This window comes from Oryx dammah, unplaced genomic scaffold (genome assembly GCF_014754425.2).
Source record: "Oryx dammah isolate SB20612 unplaced genomic scaffold, SCBI_Odam_1.1 HiC_scaffold_6, whole genome shotgun sequence".
Lineage (NCBI taxonomy): Eukaryota > Metazoa > Chordata > Mammalia > Artiodactyla > Bovidae > Oryx > Oryx dammah.
In genome coordinates, this window is record NW_024070190.1 from 30692359 (window position 1) to 30712899 (window position 20541).

Consider the following 20541-nt stretch of genomic DNA (forward strand, 5'->3'; position numbering starts at 1 on the left):
TTCAAAAGGATTGGTCATCTGAAAATAAGCTTTTGAAATTAGGTTATTTCTTAGTTGAATGAATTGATAAATTGAGATATTCAATTAGCCCTTTCCCCCAGTATTTTAAGTGATTTTTTTTTCCTCCTGACTTAAAAATACTTCATTTTAGAAAAAATTTTAAAAGTAGAAAAAGATGAAGAGTCACCATAAACCAATCACCCAGAGATACCTACGAATTTTTTTGTTTCCTTGTAGCATACCCTCTTCTCCCCCCATTTTTCCGTTTCTTTTGTAAAATTAGCCTCATATTCTGTACATCACAACATAAACAGTTTCTCAAAGACAAGAAGTATTTGACAAATCCAAGGCTGGATTTTTAAAAACACTTTAATTAATGTCACAAATGAACTTTCTGTGTCCTAGTCTGTCTTTTTCATTTGTGTGTGTGTGTGGGGTGGTTTATATTTTTTTTCTTCCAGATGGGTGGAGTAGTCCTCCTTCCCCCTACTAAAAGATAGCTAAAAATTATGACTAGCAATTCTGAGGCAGTTAGTGGATTCCAGCTTATTTGAAAATTATATTTTTAGTTTCTCTTTTTTGTCTCACTTAGAATTTGGGGACTGAAATGCACTCAGCCCTCAGAAGTAGGCTGTGTTCGGCATTTATAATATTATCTGTGGTAAAGGTTACCTTTGAACTCTATACCCTGTCTTCCCCATGGTCATTACATTTCAATCTCAGAAAAATCTTTTCTGTTGCTTAAAATAAGTTTAATCAGTAATACTTTAAAATTCATTTGACATCAAATTGATCATAGTTCCTTTGGCTGCTTAATAACTTGTCACATGGAACATTCTCAAAGTAAAAGCAATAATTACTACTTTGAAATAGATGGCTGATTCTGTCTCCAGAACTCTCTTTATATGGGGCGACTGTACATCTTGATTTGCTTGGGGCAGTACTGATTTACACCTGTTGTTTTGCTATAATTTTCATTAATGCCTCCTTTCACTCTCATAAAGCAACCTGGTTTGGAAGGTAAATTACATGTTCCTCCACTGGTATCTTACACTCATGCTTGAACAAATGTAAACTTACTCATGGACATGCTTTCTTTCTTTTGTAATAGATCCTGAACATCAGAGAGCTAACGGTAACTTAAAATACTTTGAGTATATAATGGCTAAAGAAAAAGATGCCAATAAGTCTTCTTCAGATGACCAATCTGATCAGAAAACCACACTGAAGAAAAAAGGTGCTGCTGTGGATTACCTGCCAGAGAGACAGAAGTACGAAATGCTGTGCCGTGGGGAGGGTATCAAAATGGTAAAGTGGAAAAGCCAATTGTGTGTGTGTGAATGTGCATGTGTGTTTGTACACAGTTCTGGAGAGAGGCAGAATTTTTTTAAACTTCTGTGGTAAAAATCAGAATTATTCCTAAAGTATTACGTTATGTCACATCACTTTATTGTTGGTGTTGCACTTAATGTGTTCCAACTTCTAGTAAAATAGCTTTAAAATAAAACTTGTGACTCATATACCATTACATGCATTTTTGGTAATTATTACCCTTTTCTTAGATTAGAAGAGGCTTTTTAAGGTGAAGGATCAGATTATTTAAGAGAAGTGATATAGTTTTTTCTTATATCTTAATGCAAAAGAGATTTCAGCAGTCTTACATAGAAATAATATACCATTCTAATTATCCTATGAAACGATGGATTTATCTATACAGTGATATCTTGTGGTTTTGCTCCTAGTCAGCCTTGATAAGACTGCCTAATGTAATGTTTTAGTCTATTTAAGAAATATTAAAAATGCATAAAGACTTTAAATAGATTTTGGCTTTATAACATTTATTTTTTAAAATACTAAAATGTGTCTGTAAATATCCCTTTGTTTATTGTATATCTGTATTAAATATTTATACTCAGTTTACCAGAATACTAAAAAGGTAATAGGCCAAAAATAATACGGTTCAAGACTTGGGAACATAGGTTTCTTTGTTCAGCTTTAGGACTTTTCAGATCCTTTTTATGGTGATTATGAGTATGATATACTTTGTTTCTCAACATTAATTGATCATAGAACCCTTTTTAAAGGAGTATCATGTGGTACTAGTGTTCAGTTGAACGCTGGTGTATATAGAAGGATTTAGTACATTTATGGAGTAATTTTAAGTGAAAGCATTTGAATAGTGTTTAACTTTTCTCTACTACCGATAAACTTAGGCTGGGTTTTATGTTTTGATATTGATGACTTCTTGATATTTGGTGATTTACTGTTGACAGCCTAACCTCTACAGCAAATAAGTAGATCTTAGCTATGTTGACACTTTTGATAAGTTCATGGATTCCCAGAGAACATGTTTACGTTTGCTTTTACCTAATGAATAAATACAAATTAGACTCATGAAACTTTTTTTTTAAATTTCACATCTAAATATTTTAGTGTATATCATTTAAAGATAAGGACTTTTAAATGACCACAATACCATTATCATGATATTTCCAATATCCTTAGTAGTTCCATAATATCATTAAGTACCTAGTCAGTGTTCAGATTTCCAATAGTGAGGAGATATTTTGTATTGCCCTTAGAAACTCTTAAATAAGAGAGCAAAATAGAACTATAGGTATATAACAGAAGTCTGTTAATTTGCCAGTTTGTTGATGTGACACACATGTAAACTCAGCCCAAAATCAAAGGAGCATGCTTTTTCTCGGAACAGTTAGATTGGTCTTATCATCATATAAAAGATATATTTAAAACCTTGTATTTGATTCTTGGTAAATGCAGAACAAGAATAAACATAAATCATTATTAGTTCCACCTCATAATATGAAATACTTGTTTAATCAAGAGAAGAATCAGCAATGGCATAACATTGGATTGGCCAAAACATCCCATGTGGGGTGTTTTTTGTTTTTTTTGTTTTGGTAAGATCTTTTTGGTCAACCCCATATTTAGTTAATGTGATACATAGGTGATTGAAAAGTACATTTGTTGATTTTTGCTGACTTTAATACCTGCTACTAAAAGCACCTGGCTTCTTTGTTTAATAACTAATTTTCTCTTTTTCAGAGCTACTGCTTTTCATCTTAAAAAAAAAACACTTAAATTTTTAAAAATTGGGAGGTACTTGGGAAAACCTGGTTAGGTTTTTTTCTTTAAGAAACTTTTCTGGGTTCTTCCCAGTTACTTTGTGAAGTTTGGAGCAGGGTTGGTCATTCATTTCATATTTCTATAATCATTTTATTATTTTTTTCATATTTATAAGGCCTGAACTTTATTTTGATGAGAGAAGGGTTAAAGAGAAACCTCACCATCTCTTCCAGAAAAGAATCATTAATAAATCTTTTAAAATTCTGAAGGTCCTGTTTGATGCAGAGTATTTGCAGAGTACTATTTCTTTTGCATGTTCTTCCTCAAGTACTCTGTCTATACACCAGCATGATTATTGCTTCTTGTCTTCATAGGAACAAGCATTAAAAATATTATTACTCTAATATATTTATAATTTTTTAAACTTCTTGTTCAGACTCCTCGGAGACAGAAAAAACTCTTCTGTCGCTACCATGATGGAAACCGGAACCCTAAGTTTATTCTGGCTCCAGCCAAACAAGAGGATGAGTGGGACAAGCCTCGTATTATCCGCTTCCATGATATTATTTCTGATGCAGAAATTGAAATTGTTAAAGATCTAGCAAAACCAAGGGTAAATAATTTTCCCTTTTTTTCTCTCCTCAGTTTACTTGTGTTTCAGCTTTTCCTTTGTAAGATTATAAAAACGATAATGGACATGACAATAACCCCATAGATAGTTTTAGATATTATTGTTGCAAACTAATGGAATTAACTAAGCTCTACTTATACCAGTTTTTCTCTTTTTGTTACCAACACATATTACATACTTTGTATGTAACCTTGCAACTAGGTTTTAAGCACTGAATTATGAAAATCATAGGTGATATTTTTATTCACACTTAACAGATTCGTGTTTCAGCATTTTCCTGAAAAAATTTCTACGTACTTTGGAGCCCTTTAATCTCAGAGACTAATCAAAGGCCAACTTTTTATATATAACTTCTATAGTTTTATCTGAAATAATACTTGAAGTATTTTTATTCCTGTCTAGGTACATTATTACTTGGAGAATATCATTGGGCACGAACATCTTGCTAATCTGAAATAATGACATCATTGTTTTCTGGCTTCAGCCTACATCATTTATCTTAATAAGAAAGAATTTATTATAAACACAATCCTATAAGCTTTAGAGTTTAGCATAGAAATTCATCTTTGGTGAGCAAGAATGACCTTTATGCTCTTGCCTTTTTCCCCATCAGCTTGTTCTTAAAATCTGTTTGGTCTTATTGACAGCAAAATACAAACTATGATTATTTTCATAAAGAGGCTGTTAAGTAAACACTAGAAATATTTTTGCTCAGTTACTATACAGGAACTGGAAAATTTTTCTGTAAAGGTCCAGATAGTAAATCTTCTTAGGTTTTGCAGGCTGTACAGTCTATTATAACTACTCACCTCTGCTGTTGTAATGCAAAAGCAGTCATAGAAAATACATAAACCAGTATGGCTATATTCCAGTAAAACTGTTATTTCTAGAAGCAAGTGGCTAGATGAATTCAGCCCACGGACCATAGTTTGCTGTTCCTTGTCCGGATATCTATACTGCAGAATAAACTTGAAATCAGAATGTTTGTTGCTGTTAAGTTTTACTACTTTTCCAAATGAGTACTTTTTTTTTTTTTTTTTTTTTTTTTATTAAAGATTATGAGCTTCTCTGGTGGCTCAGATGGTAAAGAATTTGCCTGCAATGCAGGAGACTCAGGTTCAATCCCTGGGCCAAGAAGATCTCCTGGAGAAGGGCATGGCAACCCACTCCAGTATTTTAAATGAAAAGACTTGTCTAATATGTATGGGTGTTGTCCAAGGGAGCTCTTAAGAGATCAAAGATAGTGATGTCCTATTCTGTCTTTTTTTTTTTGGATTTTAGTCTATTATTTGTGTCAGTAAACCAAAATTATTGTGGTAGAATATTAATTAGGAATTAATTTCCGCTTGGAGACTGTCTTATATCTCTGAGTTTGGAGACCTCAGTCTTAAAAGGGATGCCTCAATTAGATATTTGATCAAAAAATACAATGACAAGGAAAATTTTATATTCTTGTTAACCTCCAAACCATCTTTCATTTTTAGAAAAAAGTTTAAAATCATTATCTTGGCTGACATCTCTGTGTTTTTTTTAAATAACATGAGTTCTTTTCATCAATCTTTGTGCTTAGTCTAAGATTATTTCACTATTTACTTGAAATACATGAGCAAATATCTTGAAGGAAGAAAAGATTGACCTTGAAGCTGATTTTTTTCTTTTTATTTTTTTATTGAAGGATAATTGCTTTACAGAATTTTGTTGTTTTCTTTCAAACCTTAAGATGAATCAGCCATAGGTATATATATATGCCTTCCCTTTTGAACCTCCCTCCCATCTCCCACACCATCCCACCCCTCTAGACTGATACAGAGCCCCTGTTTGAGTTTCCTGAGCCATACAGCAAATTCTCATTGGCTATCTATTTTACATATGGTTGTGTAAGTTTCTTCCATACGTCTCATCCTCTCCTCCCATCTCCCCATGTTCATAAGTCTATTCTGTATGTCTGTTTCTCCATTTCTGCCCTGTAAATAAATTCTTCAGAACCATTTTTCTAGATTGCATATATATGTGTTAGAATATGATATTTATCTTTCTGACTCACTTCACACTGTATAATAGGTTCTAGGTTCATCCACCTCATCAGAATTGACTCAAACGTGTTCCTTTTTAATGGCTGAATAATATTCCATTGTGTATATGTACGACAACTTCTTTATCCATTCATCTGTCGATGGACATCTAGGTTGCTTCCATTCATCTGTCGATGGACATCTAGGTTGCTTCCATGTTCTAGCTATTGTAAATAGTGCTGCAGTTAACAATGGGGATACATGTGTAATTTTCAATTTTGGTTTCCTCAGGGTATATGCCTAGGATTGGGATTGCTGGGTCATATGGGTGGTTTTATTCCTAGTTTTTTAAGGAATCTCCATACTATCTTCTGTAGTGGCTGTATCAATCTATATTCCCACCAACAGTACAAGAACATTCCCTTTTCTCCACACCCTCTCTAGCATTTATTGTTTGTAGACTTTTTGATGATGGCCATTCTGACCAGTGTGAGGTGATATCTCATCATAGTTTTGATTTGCATTTCTCTAATAATGAGTGATGTTGAACATCTTTTCATGCGTTTGTTAGCCATCTGTATGTCATCTTCAGAGAAATGTCTGTTTAGGTCTTTTTCGCACTTTTTGATTGGGTTGTTTGTTTTTCTGGCATTGAGTTGTATGAACTGCTTGTATATTTTGGAAATTAATCCTTCATCGGGATTAATTTGGTATTATTTTCTCCTATTCTGAGGGTTGTCTTTTCACCTTGCTTATAGTTTCCTTTGCTGTGCAAAAGCTTTTAAGTTTAATCAGGTCCCACTTGTTTACTTTTGTTTTTATTTCTTTTCCTCTAGGAGGTGAGTCATAGAGGATCTTGCTTTGATTTATGTCATTGAGTGTTCTGCCTATATTTTCCTCTAAGAGTTTTATAGTTTCTGGTCTTACATAAAGATCTTTAATCCATTTTGAGTTTATCTTCGTGTATGGTGTTAGGAAGTGTTCTAATTTCATTCTTTTACACGTAGCTGTCCCGTTTTCCCAGCACCATTTATTGAAGAGGGTGTCTTTGCCCCATTGTATATTCATGCCTCCTTTGTCAAAAATAAGGTACCCATAGGTGCATTGGTTTATTTCGGGGCTTTCTATCTTGTTTCATTGGTCTGTATTTCTGTTTTTGTGCCAGTACCTTACTGTCTTGATGACTGTAGCTTTGTAGTATAATCTGAAGTCAGGAAGGTTGATTCCTCCAGCTCCATTTTTTTCTCAAGACTGCTTTGGCTATTCAGGGTCTTCTGTGTTTCCATATGGATTGTGAAATTTTTTGTTCTAGTTTTGTGGAAAATGCCATTGGTAATTTGTTAGAGATCACATTGAATCTGTAGATTGCATTTCGTAGTATAGTCATTTTCACAATATTTGATTCTTCCTGCCCAGGAACATGGAATATCTCTCCATCTGTTTATGTTGTCTTTCTTTCATCAGTGTCTTACAGTTTTCCGTGTACAGTTCTTTTGTCTCCTTAGGTAGGTTTATTCCTAGATATTTAATTCTTTTTGTTGCAGTGGTGAATGGGATTGATCCCTTAATTTCTCTTTCTGATTTTTCATTGTTAGTGTATATAAATGCAAATGATTTCTGTGTATTGATTTTGTGTCCTGCAACTTTGCTAAATTTACTGATTAGGTCTAGTAATTTTCTGATACTATCTTTAGTGTTTTCTATGAACAGTACCATGTCATCTGCAAACATTGAGAGCTGAGCTTCTGTTCTGATCTGGATGCCTTTTATTTCTTTTTCTTCTCTGATTGCTGTAGCTAGGACTTCTAGAACTATGTTGAATAATAGTAGTGAAAGTGGACACCCTTGTCTTGTTCTTTATCTTAGGGGGAGTGATTTAAGTTTTTCACCACTGAGAATAGTGTTTGCTATAGACTTATCATATATGGCCTTTACTATGTTGAGGTGGGTTCCTTCTGTGCCCATTTTTTGAAGAGTTTTAATCATAAATGGGTGCTGAATTTTGTCAAAGGCTTTTTCTGCATTTATTGAGATTATCATATAGTTTTTATCTTGCAATTTGTTAATATGGTATATCACATTGATTGATTTGCATATATTGAAGAATCTTGGCATTACTGAAATAAACCCAAGTTGATCATGGTGTGTGAACTTTTGGATGTATTGGTGAATTCTGTTTGCTAAAATTTTGTTGAGGTTTTTTGCATCTATGTTCATCAGTGATATTGGTCTGTAGTTTTCTTTTTTGTGTGTTGTCCTTGTCTGGTTTTGGTATCAGTGATGGTGGCCTAGTAGAATGAGTTTGGAGGTGTTCCTTTCTCTGCAATTTTTTGAAAGTTTTAGAAGGATAGGCATTAGCTCTTCTCTAAATGTATGATAGAATTCTCCTGGGAAGCTATCTGATCCTGGGCTTTTGTTTTTTTGGGAGATTTTTGATCATAGCTTCAATTTCAGTGCTTGTAATTGGATTGTTGATAATTTATATTTCTTCTTGGTTCAGTCATGGAAGATTGAACTTTTCTAAGAATCTGTCCATTTCTTCCAGGTTTTCCATTTTATTGCCGTATAGTTGTTCATAATGGTCTATTATAATCCTTTGTATTTCTGTAGTGTCTGTTGTAACCTCTCCTTTTTCGTTCCTAGTTTTGTTGGTTTGATTCTTCTTTTTTTCTTGATGAATCTGGCTAAAGTTTTGTCAGTTTTATCTTCTCAAAGAACCAACTTTTAGTTTTATTAATCTTTACTATTGTTTCTTTCATTTCTTTTTCATTTATTTCTGCTCAGATCTTTATGATTTCTTTCCTTCTACTAATTTGGGGGGTTTTGTGGTTCTTTTTTCAGCCGTTTCAGGTGTAAAGTTAGGTTGTCTATTCGATGTTTTTCTTGTTTCTTGAAGTAGGATTGTATTGCTATAAACTTCCCTCTTAGAACTACTTTTGCTGCATCTCATAGGTTTTGAGTTGTCATGTTTTCATTGTCATTTGTTTCTAGAAATTTTTTGATTTCCCTTTAGATTTCTTCAGTAACCTGTTGGTTATTTAGAAGTGTGTTGTTTAATCTCTGTGTGTTTGTGTTTCTTACAGTTTCTTTTCTTGTAATTGATACCTGGTCTCATAGTGTTGTGGTCGGAGAAGATGCTTGATACTATTTCAATTTTCTTAAATTTACTGAGGCTTGATTTGTGACCCAAGATGTGGTCTGTCCTGGAGAATGTTCCATGTGCACCTGAGAAGAAGGTGTATTCTTCTGCATTTAGATGGAATGTCCCGAAAGTATCGATGAGATTTATCACGTCTAATATATCATTTAAAACTTGTCTTTCCTTATTAATTTTCTGTTTTGATGACCTGTTCATTGGTGTGAGTGGGGTGTTAAAGTCTCCTGCTATTATTGTGTTACTGTAGGGTTCTCCTTTTGTGTCTGTTATTGTTTGTGTTATGTATTGAGGTGCTCCTATGTTGGGTGTGTAGATATTTACAATTGTTATGTCTTCCTCTTGTTTGATCCCTTGATTATGTAGTGTCCTTCCTTATCTCTTGTAATATTCTCTAAGGTCTATTTTTTCTGATATGAGGATTGCTACTTCAGCTTCCTTTTGCTTCCTATTTGCATGGAATATATTTTCCCATCCCCTCACTTTCAGTATGTGTCTTTAGGTCTGAAGTGGGTTTCTTGTAGACAGCATATATATGGGTCTTGCTTTTATATCCATTCAGCTAGTCTTTGTCTTTTGGTTGGAGCATTTAATCCATTTACATTTAAAGTAATTATTGATATATATGTTCCTATTGCCATTTTCTTAATTGTTTGGAGTTATTTTGTAGATCTTTTTCCTTCTCTTGGTTTTTTGACTATTAAGTCTGTTTAACATTTGTTGTGAAGCTGGTTTGGTGGTACTGAATTCTCTTATCTCTTGCTTGTCTGGAAAGCTTTTTATTTCTCCATCAGTTCTGAGTGAGATCCTTGCTGGGTACAGTAATCTTGGTTGTAGATTTTTCCCTTTCAGTACTTAAAATATATCCTGCCATTCCCTTCTGGCCTGTAGAGTTCCTGCTTAAAGATCAGCTGTTCAGCATATGGGGTTTCCTTTGTATTATACTTGTTGTTTCTTCCTTGCTGCTTTTAATGTTCTTTGTGTTTAGTCTTTGTTAGCTTGATTAGTATGTGTCTTGGCATGTTTCTCCTTGGGTTTATCCTGTATGGGACTCTTGGAGCCTCTTGGACTTGACTGATTATTTCCTTTTCCATGTTGGGGAAATTTTCAACTATAATCTCTTCAAAAATTTTCTCATACACTTTCATTTTCTTTTCTTCTTCTGGTACCCCTATAATTCAAATGTTGGTGCTTTTGATATTGTCCCAGAGGTCTCTGAGACTATCCTCAGTTCTTTTTGTTCTTCTTACTTTATTCTGCTCTTCAGAAGTTATTTCCACCATTTTATCTTCCAGCTCACTGATTCATTCTTCTGCTTCAGATATTCTGCTATTGATTCCTTCTAGAGTATTTTTAATTTCAGTAATTGTCTTGTCTCTGAATGTTTATTCTTTAATTCTTCTAGGTCTTTGTTAATTGATTCTTGCAGTTTCTCCATTTTGTTTACAAGGTTTTTGATCATCTTTACTATCATTATTCTGAATTTCCAGGGAGTTTGCCTGTTTCCTCTTCATTTATTTGGGCTTCTGTGTTTCTAATTTGTTCCTTCATTTGTGTAGTATTTCTCTGCCTTTTCTTTTTTTTTTCTTCTCCCTTTTTTTTAACTTATTGTGATTGAGATCTCCTTTTCCCAACTTCAAGGTTGAATTGTTTCTTCCTTTGGTCTGCCCTCCTAAGGTTGGTCCAGTGATTTGTGTAAGCTTCATATAGGGTGAGATTTATGCTGAGTTTTTGTTTGTTTTTCCTGTGATGGGCTAGGCTGAGTGAGGTGGTGATCCTGTCTGCTGATGATTGGGTTTGTATTTTTGTTTTGTTTGTTGTTTAGATGAGGCATCCTACACAGGGTGCTCCTGGTGGTTGGGTGATGCCAGGTCTTGTATTCAAGTGGTTTCCACTGTGTGAGTTCTCACTATTTGACACTCTCTAGGGTTAGTTCTCGGGGAAGGCAATGGCACCCCACTGCAGTACTCTTGCCTGGAAAATCCCATGGATGGAGGAACCTGGTGGGCTGCAGTCCATGGGGTCACTAGGAGTCGGACACGACTTCACTTTCACTTTTCACTTTCATGCATTGGAGAAGGAAATGGCAACCCACTCCAGTGTTCTTGCCTGGAGAATCCCAGGGTCGGGGGAGCCTGGTGGGCTGCCTGCCCTCTATGGGGTTGCACAGAGTCAGACATGACTGAAGCGACTTAGTAGTAGGATTAGTTCTCTGGTAGTCTAGGGTCTTGGAGTCAGTGCTCCCACCCCATAGGCTCAGGGCTTGCTCTTGGGATTTGTGTGGCTCTTTATATTCTTTTCCTCTGGTCGGGTTCTCCTGTTTGCCCTCAGCTGGTGTTCTGCATGCACTTCTGTGTCTGAAGGTGTGTTCCTGATTTATCCATGGAGAAAGATGTACTCCCCATCCACCTATTCTGCCACCTTCTCTTCAAACTGATTTTGAACATTAGCTTTGCAAGCATTTCCATCGCTGAAAAAAATTAAAACAAAAGTTTGTAATGAGTTATTGAATGCATATAACGATTCTTGTAACTATAATGTCAAGTTTTAGAAATTTCTTTTCCTTATTTCACATCCTGTAACCTTTCAAGGAAATTTAATTCCCAGTCTGTTTTGTGTACATTACATTCATGCAAAAAAAATTTTTTTTTAATATAAAAAATTTAAAAGTCAACTGGCTTTCAAGGCTCAACACAGGTGACTGGAAGTCTATGGAGTTATTTTCTCTTTTTAGCCTCCTTTGTAAAAATCCCAGATTTCTGACTGATTGGATAAATGTGATTCATTTTTTTTTTGTTTTGTAATGCACCTATTTTGATGGTTGGCTTCACAGCTGAGGCGAGCCACCATTTCAAACCCAATAACAGGAGACTTGGAGACGGTACATTACAGAATTAGCAAAAGGTAAGAGATGTGTATGCTGCATATTTTGCCCTCTAATGAGTGTTTTGTACATCCTACAGGAATTATTCATTTAAGGGAAGTAGGTCATTTTCAGTCTCCAGTCAAGTCACCGCCTATTTTTAAGCATGGAAAAACTGCTTTGTGTTTCACAGGTCTCTCTCTTTAACTAGAAGTTCTGTTTTTAATATTTAATTGGTCTATTATTTTTAGGGAGTTAATATGCTTTTCATCTTTCTTCAGGTTAGGAATCAAATCAGGTTAGGCCAGTCCAGGAACTGGCCTAATACTTGTTTTCTTATTCCTTTTTCTTTTTTCTTGCCAAAGATGGAAAAAAAAAAAAAAAAAAGGCAGCAGCCTGGATTAATCTGGGAGTAGTCTTTGTTTATGTAGTTCTCTCATATTCATAAATATGCTGCAGTGAATTCACATCATTCTTCATGATGATTGTGTTGGCATTTGTTCATGCGTCTTATAAAATAACATTGTCATTATGGAGTAATCTGTATTTCTCCTGTTGGAGTTTTTATTTTTAAAAACTTGCTGACTTAAATGTTGGCAATGGAAAGAACAGAGTTATGCTTGAGATCTCAGTCTTCCAAATGCTATTACTTATGAGTTTAGTTGCCTTTTACTTCACTAGAGAGATTTAACAACAGTTATAGCTTGGTGAGAGTTTTTAAAAATGAATTTAAAGAGGCTACTAATTATTCTTTTTTCAAATAATTTGAAGAACATTAAACTTCTAGATCTGAGAAAGAACCTGTGAAACCCAGTGCTATAAATCATTTACATACAGCTTCAAATGATTTAAAAAAAAAAAAGTGAAAGGACAATCTGCAACAAAAATCTGTCAACCCATTTTTTTCTTGATTTGGAAGTGGCTTTTCTTATCGCCACTTTTCTAAATGTTTCTGCTGATTTGAAACCATTGCCTACCATCCAGACCAATCTGAACCCTTCCAATCACCTGTGGCTTGGCAAAACAAAACAAAAGCCCCAAATTGCCTGCTACGTGAGTAAGCCCTTGTCCTTTCTCTTTTTTTGTAGCTGAGCCGAGCTACAGTACATGACCCTGAGACTGGAAAATTGACCACAGCCCAGTACAGAGTATCTAAGAGGTAAGGGAGTAATGGGAAGAATTTTAGTCATATTTGGACTATTTTCTTTCTTGTGAGTCTAGTTTTCATAAAACCCATCTTAGTTTCTAAGACCTCGGCTATTAGGCATAGGTATTTGATAACTGTGCATGACTTTTCATGATGGACATGGTTATGGGGAAGTTGATAGAGGTTTTTCAAAGTGACTTGCTAGGTTTTAAAATGCCTGCTGAGATAGCCCACACCCTACCTGGTAAGTGAATTTGTGTTCTCATGTTAAAGTAACAGACGTTCCCAAAGACTCTTCATAGAACAAGGCCTAATTTAATTTGTAGTAAAGCAGGGGCTTAAAAATCTCAGGGTGACTCAGTAGCTATAGGTAGTGAGAATGACACCTTGAAAGATTACCTGAAAAGTCCTCTGTGAGTCAGTTGGTTTCAAATTCTTTAACAATATTTAAGAGAATCTCCTAAGTTATTGGCTGATAGGTCACTGAAATAATTTTTAATAAAACGTCACTATGTAACTTGTAAGTATATATAACTTAATAGAAGCTCACAAAATAAATGACGTTATTTCAACAGAACTCTTTTTCCATTTACTTATTTGTATAAAGTTTCTCCGCTCTCATGAAAATAGAAGTGTCATTGAGCTGAATTCTGTCTCATTGTAGCAACAAGTAATATTTATTCACATATAATACTTAATTGAAAATAGACTAAGCTTTATCTCCTCAGGAATATTTTAATATATTTTCATTTTTTATATTTGATGATTGTTTAATTATGTTCTTTAGATTGCTATTGTTTAGTCGCTAAGTCATGTCCAACTCTCTGGAACCCCATGGACTGCAGCATGTCAGGCTTCCCTGTTTTTCACTATCTCCTAAAATTTGCTCAAATTCATATCCATTGAGTCAGTGATGCTATCTCACCATCTCATCCTCTGCCACCCCCTTTTCTTCTTGGCCTCAAATCTTTCCCAGCATCAGGGTCTTTTCCAGTGAGTTGTCTCTTCACATTAGGTGGCCAGAGTGTTGGAGCTTCAGCTTCCAATGAATATTCAGGGTTGATTTCCTTTAGGATTGACTGATTTGACTTCCTTGCTGTCCAAGGGACTCTCAAGAGTCTTCTCCAGCACCACAATTTGAAAGCATTGTAATAACCCATTCTAGGAGACATGTTTTTTTTTTTTTTTTTGAATAGTTAGGCCTTCATGTTATAGGAAATTTATATTTTTATCAGTTTACGTAAATATTTTGTTGAGAAGTATAATGTGATGAATAAAAGACTTTAAATCATAAAAATATATCCCTCTTGGAGAGGGCTTCTCAGGCTCAGCACTGTTGACATTTTGGATCAGATGATTGTTGTTTGTTGACTGACCTGAGGCTTGTAGGATATTTAGCAGCATCTCTAGTGGCTGCTGAGTGCCAGCACCCTTCTGTCACCAGTTGTGACAATAAAATATGTCTTCAGACATTGTCACATGTCCCCTGGTAGGCAAAATTTCCACCGCCATCCCTGGGAATTCTACCTCCTACCCCTGTTAAGAACCACTCTTTTAAGATAGGAATGGAATGAAAATGCATGTTCAAGGAAAAAAAGGGAAGACTGATGTAAAATTTTCAAGCATTTAAAAAATGTTTCATTCATGTATTTTCTTAAGTGGATGATGATGGGCATAAAGTCATCATGGTATTTAGAGTCCACTGGATAAATGAAAAAATCATCATTTTTCAGAAATTACCACTGTTTTCAGTATGAGAGAGTTAAATTTTTTGAAACTCTTGGGATGAAAAATTTCATTTGTCAGCTAAAAATTGTGTAAAGGAGTACATAGATTTTAACAGCCAATTTAGGAGGCAGTCAAACAAGAAATAGGATTGCTCTGTAAGTCATAGCAGAAGTGCTATAAAGACTATACAGAACGCATTGATTTGTTTTCTTAATTACTTTTTTAAGGCAAAGCTTTATGTTCTTTATGTATTAACCTTCAGTATCCCCACACACATATTCTGGTATACTAACTGTCTGTCCTATACCGCTAGCTATCCCCTTAACCCTAATCCCATTCCCGCAATGTGATTTTGATGTTTGTTAATACTAATACAAGGTAAGGATTTGCAGTAAATAATTTGGATAGACATGTTAAACCATGATTGTTAAATCATGCTTCTGTGCATTGTATAATAATTAACCTTCATTTGAAGTTAAGTAAGCTAATTTTCCATTTATAGAACCTTTTCATGTCTAAAAAATGAAGTCATCTATTTAAAAAAAAAATCTATTATATATTTTATCAGAGATTATTACATGGTTTTAGGCTTTTTTTTAAACTGTCATAAAGCTAGTAAGTTTCTAAATTATCCAGATTTGGATGATTTTAGGAAGCATTTAAAACAAAATTTTATGAACTCAGTGTTTTCGAAGTCATTTTTGGAAATTTTCTATATATACAGTGGACTTTTTGACAAAATATTCAGCCCACAGAGTCACTGGACTCTTACCAAAAGTCAAATTACTTTTGGAAAGGTGATCCAAACCTTTTTTTCCCCTCTTTGGAGCTAAATATTTCTAAACATTTTGAGCTTATTTTTGAAAATACTAAAATTTCATAGCTCTGGATTTTTGAGAAAGGCACAGCCATACTTTATATTTAACAGTGGAAGATACTTAGCCAGTAACATTAGACACATTGAAAGACTGAATAACACCACAGTAAATTCACACAGACTTGGCAAAGAATGCAGTGTGAGTGTGTGTGTGTGTTCAAAACAACCTAGTAAAAAAAGAATTCCATAGCACAGCGGTTTTCATTTTTACTCTAAAGGAAAAATTTTCATCAGCCCTTTAAAAAATAAAATCTTTATGTGAGAGGTCTTAATAGTTAAGGAAGGAATTTGCTCCTTGAAATGTCCAATACATTTCATATTTTAACAAATAAAAAGTTTTTGCTATTTTGAAAATTTAATATCTATTGAGACATTTTCTACCCATCACTGTAAATCTGAAATTTGGAGATTTCACAAGTGAAATAAATGAGTGTTTTATGTTTCCTTCATATTTTATCACTGGAGAAGGAAATGGCAACCCACTCTGGTATTCATGCCTGGAAAATCCCATGGACCAAGGAGCCTGGTAGGCTACAGTCCATGGGGTCACAAAGAGTCGGACACAACTGAGTGACTTCACTTTCATATTTTATACCTTTGAAGAAGTCATCTCCAATGCAAAAATAGCAGAAAAAGTTTGTGTGTACTGATGTCAGTTAAAGAGATCCCCCTTTCTCTGGGAACATCTGTATTTTGAAAGAGTCAGAAGGGAATTTCAAATATCTGTACTCTGAGACATTTCTAAGTGATTGCATCACCATCTGTGAAAGTAAAAATATGTTCATCTTCTAGCAAATAGAATTTTCTTTGGGCAGAGTATGTGTAGAAATCCATTACTGTTTAAAAAACAAAATATTTACTTTATTGACTACCTGTGAACTTTTGGCAAATTATTTTTTGTCTTTCCAGTATTTAAAAAAAAAAAACAAAAAACCTAAAATTTTACTGTGTGTGTGTGTGCTCAGCTGTGTCTGACTCTGCAACCTCGTGGACTGTAGCCGCCAGGCTCCTCTCTCCATGAAATTTTCCAAGCAAGAATACTGGAATGGGTTGCCATTTCCTTCTCCAGGGGATCTTCCCAACTCAGGGATTGAACCTGTGTCTCCTGCATTGGCAGGCAGATTCTTTACCACCACTCCACCTCACCTTGTTACTGGAGAAGCTAATAGTTTGGCTAAATCAAAGTAATGGAATTTTAGTTTTTGAGAGGTAATCATTCAGTTATAGATGGTGCAGTGATAAAAGAATCCATTTGTCAATGCAGGAGATACAAGAAACACAGGTTTGATCTCTGGGTCGGGAAGATCCCCTGGAGAAGGAAATGGCAACCCACTCTTGTATTCTTGCCTAGAAAATTTCATGGACAGAGGAGCCTGGTGAGCTACAGTCTGTGGGGTCACAAAGAGTTGGATACAATTGAGTGACTGAGCACCCATACGCACGTACACACATTCAGATGTATACTCTGAGAAGACAGTTATGTGAGTTCATAAGTCCAGTTAAAGTAATCTATGCAAATAAACAGTTTATTGAGTGTGGTAGAAAAAGCTTCTTTAATTCTGGTGGAATCAATATCACTTCTTGGAAGTGATTTCATTTTTTACTTTGAAGTACAGATATCCTATAATATTTTATTATGCTTAGGATTTAATTTACCCCATGTTAAAAAGGAGCAAATGGAGTGTAAAAATGTATTAATATTTTTACAGTTTAGAGGCCAGTGTAGATAGCTTTGAGTGATACCAAATTTTTTTTTTTAATTGGCATAGCTTGTAACAACAACATCCCCTTCTATTGGCTAGAACAGTCGTTCTCAGATTGAGATAAATGGATAGATCCAGATAGATCTATAGTGTTATTGTATAATCGTCCCACTGAGAACCAAAGGGACTGGATAAATTCCAACTCTAGATGATTAGCCTTTCTTTGTTAATTGTGAGGCACTTATGGAAGAGTTATTGAAAGTTTTGCCCTCTGTAACTTGCACTTTGGAATTATATTTTGCCTTTGCAAAAAAATCACATAGTGATATGCAGATTACATTAATCATGTTTTCTTTGGCCTTTTTGTAACAATCTTAATTTTCCCTTGTGCTTCAGCGGGTAAAGAATCTGCCTGCAATGCAGGAGACCTGGGTTTGATCCCTGGGTTGGGAACATCCCCTGGAGAAGGGAAAGGCTACTGACTCCAGTATTCTGGACTGGAGAATTCCATGAACTGTACAGTCCTTGGGGTTGCAAAGAGTTGGACATGACTGAGTGACTTTCACTTAAAAACCTCCAAAGTGGTGGTGTTTGTTTACTTAAGCATGCATTCCTTAGTATTAGAAATATAGTCATGCAACGTGAGACTGTTTCTTCTTACTTAAATAAAACATTCCAGTGACATTTTTTAAAGTATATAGTAAAAGGATAATGAACTTTTTTATAGCAGAAACTCATTAGAAATGAAAAAAATGTTAATGTTACTCTGCATGTACAACTTAACTCTCAGGTTCCTGTCATTAAGACCAAAAGAAATATATTTGGGGTTATCTAAAAAAGAGGACACACAAAAAGAGTTCTGTTTTTCTCCTAGCACTAAACTATGTTTTGTGGAAAAAACACTGTATAACTTAGTTGACATTTTCAATTATAATTGTACAAAAGATAATGTTCTTCAAATGATTTTTTTCCAGGTTACAGTAAATGCTGTAATTTTACATTCTAACTCAGTAAAAGCACTGAGTACTAGAAGAATGTTGATATCTGATTATTTAATTTAATGTAGGAGTAAGACTTCTAGATCCTAAAGAACAGACAGTTATCACATTACAGTATCGTCTTGTCATTTTTAGTAGTGTTAAACAACCCAGCTAATTTCAACTATCCAATAAGTCTATAATAATGTTCCTGAAGACAGATTAGCAGTAATGCTTTTAAGGATGGGATGAGTAAAATGTTTTAAATGTGTTCTCCAGCTTAGGAGAATAAGTCACAAATATTTTTGGAGGGCAATTTGATATCATTTATCAAAATGTAAAACTCATGTAGTATTTCCACATCTAGGAAATTATCCTACAGAGATATTTACAGAAGTATGCAAAATGTATACAGAAATTTGTTACAATATTGTTTGTAATAGAGAAAAATTAGGAACAACCTTTTTTAACCAGTGCTTTATTGACAGACCTTTGTGGTCATCTTGGAATTAAAGATAATTTTAATATTAAAAATAAAAAGCAGTAATTAAAAAAAGGTGACAGATTGAAATGTAAAGTGGTATAGTTGCTGTGGAAAACAGGCTGGCAGTTCCTCACAAAGTTGAACATGGGATTATGATGTGATCTAGAAATGCCACTTCTAGGTATATATCCCCCAAATTGAATAGACATCTCAAACCGATTACTTGTACATCCATGTTCATAACAGCCTTATTCATGATAGTCAACAGGTAGAGGCAATTCAAGCATCTATTAGTGGATGAATGGAGAAATAAAATGTGGTATAAACAAATTATGGACTGTATTCAGCCTTTAGAAGGATTGAAATTCTGATACATGCTGTAACATGGATGAACTTTGAGGATATTATACTAAGTGAAATAAGCCAGGCACAAAAGGACAAATACGGTATGATTCCACTTACAGGAGGTATCTAGAATAGGCAAATTCATACAGACAAAAAATGGACTAGAGGTTACCCAGGACTGGGAGGAGAAGGAAATGGCAAATTGTTGTTTCAGAGTATACAGAATTTCAGTGTGGGATGGAGAAAAAGGTTTGGAAATAGAGAGTGGTGATGCTTGTGCAACTTTGTGAATGTATTTAACACCCCTGAATTGCACTCTTAAAAGTGGTTAAAATGGTTAATTTTATGTTGTATATTTTTTACCACAATAATTTTTTTTTAATGAGATAGCATTATGTGTATTAACTAGGAAATATGTCAGAAGTATTTTTAGGGAGAAAAAAGTACATGTGTATATTAAGGTGTAAGGTTGAAGGGTGGATTCTTTTTTTTTTTTTTTTTTAATTCAGTAAGTTTGTTTACACACAGGGAAAAGCTATTGAGAGGATATATATCTATATATTAGTAGTGTTTTGAGACTAGGAAAAGGACTTCATATACTTTTATACTCTTCAAAATTTTTGTAATATTTCTTTTAAAAATAGCTTTATTGAGGTACTTGCCTTGCAGTCCAGTGGTTAAGACTTCAAGCTCCCAATCCAGGAGGCATGGGTTCAGCCCCTGGTTGGAGAACTAAGATCCTGCAAGCTGCTTGGTGTGCCCCCAAAACAGCTTTATTGAACTATATACCATACATTTCACCCATTTGAAGTGTGTAAGTCAGTGGTTTTTAGTATAGAGAATTGTGCCTCCATCACCACAATTAATTTTAGAACATTTTCATTACCCCAAAGGGAAGGTGTACACTCCTCAGCCATAACTACCCAATCCTTAATCCCCTACCTGCCCCAACCCTGGGCAACCACTAATCTACTTTCTGTTTTTAATGGATTTGCCTATCCTGAATATTTTGTTTAAATGGAATCATAAACGTGACCTTTTAGTGTCTGGCTTCTTTTGCTTAGCATGTTTTCAGGGTATGGTTGAGCAATACTCTTTTGTATAGATATGCCACATTTTATCTATCTATTGATAGATATTTGGGTTATTTCTACTTTTTGGCTATTATGAATAATGCTGTTCTGAAATTCATGTCTTTTGAAATACAGCTTATTTTGATGATGTCCTGTTTGTTGTTGTTTCTACTTTTGGGGTCATAGCTAAAACAATGACTAAGGTCACAGAGATATACATTGTGTTTTTTTCCAAAAAGTTTTGTAATTTTAGCTCTTATATTTAGATCTTTAATCCCTTCTGAGTTAATTTTTTTTTTATTATAAAGTGAATGAGGTAGGGGGTTCATCTTCTTTCTTTTGCACATGGTTATCCTGTGTCCCAGAACCATTTGTTGACTATAACTTTGTTATAGTCTCGTTAAGTAAACAAGCATATTATAATGTTGAATATAACAAGCTTTTATAATTTTAAAACTAT

General features: G+C 34.5%; 1 protein-coding gene across 2 annotated transcripts in view; it reads left to right on the forward strand.

Annotated features, from left to right (window-relative positions):
* P4HA1 (prolyl 4-hydroxylase subunit alpha 1) overlaps positions 1-20541 on the forward strand; it is a 96381-nt gene that overhangs the window by 54344 nt on the left and 21496 nt on the right. The window contains exons 7-9 of one of the 2 annotated variants that reach the window (XM_040242457.1): positions 1112-1308; positions 3524-3700; positions 12836-12906. In XM_040242457.1, coding sequence (XP_040098391.1) covers positions 1112-1308; positions 3524-3700; positions 12836-12906 — 445 coding nt within the window. Of the gene's footprint in view, positions 1-1111; positions 1309-3523; positions 3701-11717; positions 11789-12835; positions 12907-20541 lie in introns of both variants that reach the window. The other variant, XM_040242459.1, reaches the window with a different exon arrangement.